The following is a 4,886-nucleotide window of genomic DNA, read 5'->3' on the forward strand; positions in this document are numbered from 1 at the left end:
GCTTACCCCAAGGCTCCCCAGGCCGTAGGGCGGCTGCTCGCTGTCCCCGAGCCAGGTGACCCCTTCCCTTGGGGTGTGCCCCCTGTCAGGGGCACACGGCCAGTCCCTGTTAGACCCCGTGAGTAGTTTTGCTGAAGTAACGGGGAAACAGAAAGTTGTTATTCTGCAAAGGGACTGACCCTTTGGCAGGACTTCCCTGTAATTCCCACCCGCGGGGCTTTCCAGGGCTGGGTGCATCCAGTGCGGCACATGGGCAGGCGCTGTGCCTCCCGCCCAAGGTCTGGTAACCAAGCCCTGCCCCAGAGCACCCAGCGGAGCCCAGCATGAGGAGAGGCAGAAGTCCACTCTAGCTCAGAGAGGAGGAGGAAGGGGATTTTGGGATGGTGGTGGCAGGAAACTCAGGGTGGGACCCGTGTGCCAGCAGGGATGGCCAGCGGGAGCCAGGACCGGAGCCTGCGGGAGGAGCTGACATGTGCCATCTGCTGCGAGCTCTTCAGCGAGCCCGTCATGCTGGACTGCATGCACCACTTCTGCAAGGCCTGCATTCAGGGCTACTGGGAGAGCTGTGCCCGCGTCCCCTCCTGCCCCCAGTGCCGCCGCGAGTTCCCCAGCCGGGCTTTCCGCACCCACTACCTGCTGTCGGGGCTGGTGGAGAAGGTGCGGCGCTGCGGTTCCGCGGAGCACCGGCACAAGATGCAGGTGAGTGGCTCGTGCTCGGCGGGGGGAGAAGGGGACCGGCACCGCGTGAGCACTGTGCGGGCAGGAAGAACCCACCACCCCCTCCTCCTGCAATCGCTTCCCCTACCGGGGAGCCCCGTGTGTGCCTCACCTGGCATGAGTGCAATGACATCTGTGTCTCTTCCTGATTCATTCCCTCTCCCTATTTCCCTCCAGCTGTCTGTCTTTTGGACACTTTCTTTTCTTGCATTTGTTTCCCTCGCTGCTGTGCCCGACTTCCATCGCAGCCTGGTTGTTTCTCACGTAGGAACCACGCAGCCGGGGGTGAGGGCTGCTTGTGCCGGGCACGTTGCTTGAGGGGCCAGTCCCTGCACAAGTCAGTTCACAGCACACAGGTTTTAAACCTGCAAACAGATATCCCAGGCTGGAGCTCCCAGTCTTAAATTTGTTTCATTCTGTGCACACATACATAGTTCTCAAGCCTGTGCATCAGGTGCTTTCTTCTCCTTACTGCCTTTATAAGAAATCCTGTTGCAGCCTCCCTCTAAAGCTGGCCTCAGGAATTAGGATTGCTCCTGAATCACAGCACAGTAGTGAAATGGTCTCCTCACCTTCTTTTCCTTGTTCCTGCAGAAGCACCTGGAAGATGCTTTGCAAGCCCGTCAGAAGGAGGTGGAGAACTTCTTGCGGAAGAAGCGTGCGACGCAGGAGGATATCTGTGGCCTGACAGTAATGCCCTGTGATAGCTGCTTTTTGTACAGACTCTGGGTTAATGTTCACAGAGGATCTGTATATCACTTCAGCTGAGATTTAGCTCAGCTTCCTGTAAAAATCTAGATAAATAAATAGGTAGGGATCTGAACAAACTCCCCTGCATGTAGGCCAAAGGCCATCATTACTGAATATTCAGTGGAGGCTTTGGGAAGAGGCGTTAAGCACTTGTTAATGCAGCGTTTACAAGGTGCATTGGTGCAGCAGAGCCGAGACAGGGTGAGTGGTGAGAGCTGTCGGCTGAGCAGCCTGTTCTGACCCTGCAGCGCTGCCACTTTGGGAGAGGGTTAATTCTTGGAAGCTCTAAAATCCTCTTGTGTGTCTGAAGGGGTGGCAGCAAAGCTGAAGGAGCTGGGTCAGCAGCAATGTTGGTGCTGCGGAGAGCTGTGGCCTTGTCACAAGGGCCATGTTTGGATTCACTGCGAAGCTCTGAAATGATGTGAGGAGCCTGAGTGCTCTCTCCAGGCTTGAGAGACGCCAGGCTGCCTCCTTGTCACTGATCCATGAAGCAAGAACAGCCACAGGCTGACTGCGCTTCCTTCTTGAGTGACGTAAAAGTATTAAAAGCCAAGGAAGGAGGATTTAAGGAAAACACAAGTAGTTCAGGGGTGAGATAAAACTGATGGGAGCCTGCCTTCCGACTGGAGGCTCTGATCCCCCCTGCCTGCGCTGTGTTTCTTACCTCTATCCCACTGCCAGCTTTGGAATAGACCTTTGAGGTTAATGAAAAAGTGTTAGCAAGTACACGCGTGCGGCTGAGGTCCCGTTGCAGTGCAAGAGCTGACTTAGACGTGCTTCAAGAGTAAAGGAGCAAATTGCTGATCTGAACATGCATGTCCTCTGCGGTTCTGGTGTGGCAGCACAACCACCTGCTAGAGCAAAGGGAGGCTGGGGTGCCGTGCCGGCTGGTGAAGCTTCGGATGTGCTCTGGGGGAGATGGGTTTCCTGCTGGTAGAAAGGGATGTGCGTTTCAGGAAGCGTTCCTCAAGAAAATAATGAGGGCTAAGGTTGCACTTAGAGATTAAAAGCTTAAAGACTGGGAAAAGAAAAAGTCTTTGGCTGTCTCTTGTAAACAGGCAGGAAGGCAGTGAGAGCACCACAACGTTGGCTGGCCGACTAAACAACTGGAAAAAAGTGACCTCTGAAAAGAGCTGAATGGGATTTTATCAGCCTTAACTACAGAGATTAGTCTGTGCAGCTCCCCCGTCTCTCCCATACAAACGGGAGCCCTGAGAGATGGAGGCATCAGAGAAAAAGAGCGAGTTACCCGTGCCAGGCAGCTCTGCCCAGTGATGGGGCACGATGTGAAATAAACCCTAACTAACCTGAACAGCTGAGTCTGCAGCTCCAGAAAAGCAAAAGAGCCCCAGTCTTGCACACAGGCAAATTCCTGGTGGTGTGGGAGAGGGCTGTGGGCTCCCACTGGGGCTGTGTGCAAGGATTTCTAGTTAAGGTGACCGAGCCATTGGTAGAGCTTGGGTTTTTTTTTTTCCCCTTTGGCTCTGCAGCCTTGAAAGTTGTCCTTGTGTCCTATTCTCCATCCAAAAAGTCATGCGTATGTCTGAGACTCTCTGATTTCCAGGACTCTGTAAGCAGATTAACAGGCCCAGCCATACCATGTACCTACTTGTGTGTTTTAGCTGCCAGACTCATTTTCTGCCTTTTCCATCTGCTCAGAAGGTGTCTGGGGAGCTGAACTTCAAGATCCGTGCAGAGTTTGCCCGCCTTCATCAGATCCTAGAGGAAGAAGAGAGAGCTGTGCTGGCAGAGCTGGGCGAAAAGGAAGAGCAGTCGCTGGCACGGCTGCACGGGGACGTCCACCGGCTGGAGGAGGGGATGTCGGTGCTGCAGAGGGACATAGAGCGCATAGAGCAGATCCTGAGCAAGATGGAAGAGGTGTCGTTGCTGGAGGTGAGCATGCTTGGCTGACCCTGGCAGGAGGCTGAGGGGTGTTTCAGGATCTGAATTTGGGATGGGGAGACATCACTAGGCTGTACCTGGAAGTCATTCTCACTGCCATCCCTCCGGGTTATCTACCCAGTCCCGTGGAGTCTGGAGGCTTTAGCCACAAGGGATATGGTGATCTCTCCGATGTGGTGGGTCTCGGGAGCCTTCCTCCTTCTCTGTCACCCCTGTGAAATTGCTTTGGCCACAGTGCCCAGGCAGTTTCCCCCAGGGTGGGGGGTCCTGACAGGTTGGTTTCCTCTCTCTCTGCTGCGTGACAGCAGGAGGCAGGACCGGGAGCTTATTTGTGCAGTTGCATGAATTACAGACAGTGACTGCTAATTCTCTCTGCTCCTCACTGCAGGTGGAGAGCCTGGATATCAGGTACGTGTCTGGCATGAAAGCAGCTGATTCCCTTTTCAGGAGCTTATCTCTGTCCCTGGCTGGGACCACACAGGGGAGGGATCTTATCTCAAGTTTTAGAAGCATCACAAATTGCTCAGTGAGCTGCTGGTGCTGTGCTAGGTGGGGGCTGGTCCCCAGCACATGTTGTATGCTCTCCCCAGGGAGCATGCGTGTCGAGACAGCTGGGCTGGAAGAGCAGGTGGAGGAGACGTGCTGGCTTGGAATGGGTGCAAGAGCCATGCGTGCTGCAAGCGAGAGCAAGCTGGTGCCACAGACTTTGGGTGCTTTGGCTTCTCCCTGCCCTTTCTTAGCTTCTTAAAACTCACAGAGCTGCAAAGCTGACCCTGAGGTGCAGGCTTGTCTGAGGCTGCAAGTAGCTGAGGGCCAGAACTGCCATAGGGGAGCATGTCCCTGTCCCCTCCCTCCCTGGGGGCTGCAGTGGGATGATGCAGCCCGGCTCTGCAGGCCTGGCCTGTTCACCCATGCAGGAGTCCTGCTTGGGTGTGCTGGTCTGCCATGAGTCACCGCTCCACAAGCGGTGCTGCCGGATCTGTCTCGGTCCGCAACACCTCTGCACCGAGCCACTTGCTGTGCTGGGGGTAGCACCACATCAGGGGGAGCAAGCAGCTGCCAGGGACGCTTGTGTCCTGTCTTTACCAAATCCATTGCACACGGTAGCATGCTGCAGTCCTGACCACCACGTGCCTCGCTAGCAGCACAGCAGGGGAGTTGACTGCCGCTCTCTCTGCCCCAGGCCCTCGGTGCGCGTTGAGACCCAGCCTGCCTTCAACCTGGAGCACTACAGGGACAGCCGCAGCGGCCCCTTGCAGTACATCTTCTGGAGACAGATGCTGCGGTCCATCTGCCCCGGTGAGTGGATTGGTGCGACGGATGGACGTGTCAGGCAGTGGAGTTTGATGGGGGAACCGAGGATGCTCTGCAGAGGGAACATGCAACCGGTAAAACACTGTGCTCTATATCTCTGCAGCTCCTGCCCCGCTCACCTTCGACCCCGAATCAGCCCACCCCAACCTGGTCTTCTCCAGAGACCTGACAGCAGTGACAGAGAGGAATCGAGCCCAGCCCGT

The 4,886-nt window shown here is 55.7% G+C and overlaps 1 protein-coding gene across 1 annotated transcript in view; it reads left to right on the forward strand.

Moving 5' to 3' along the window:
* The first annotated feature begins 426 nt into the window (after positions 1-426).
* LOC103915824 (E3 ubiquitin-protein ligase TRIM69-like) overlaps positions 427-4,886 on the forward strand; it is a 5,373-nt gene continuing 913 nt past the window's right edge. The window contains exons 1-6 of the mRNA XM_009322752.1: positions 427-699; positions 1,312-1,407; positions 3,127-3,360; positions 3,758-3,777; positions 4,553-4,668; positions 4,787-4,880. Of these exons, the coding sequence (XP_009321027.1) occupies positions 427-699; positions 1,312-1,407; positions 3,127-3,360; positions 3,758-3,777; positions 4,553-4,668; positions 4,787-4,880 (833 nt within the window). The remainder of the gene's footprint in view (positions 700-1,311; positions 1,408-3,126; positions 3,361-3,757; positions 3,778-4,552; positions 4,669-4,786; positions 4,881-4,886) is intronic.

This window comes from Pygoscelis adeliae, unplaced genomic scaffold, assembly GCF_000699105.1.
Source record: "Pygoscelis adeliae isolate BGI_AS28 unplaced genomic scaffold, ASM69910v1 Scaffold34, whole genome shotgun sequence".
NCBI classification, from domain to species: Eukaryota; Metazoa; Chordata; class Aves; order Sphenisciformes; family Spheniscidae; genus Pygoscelis; species Pygoscelis adeliae.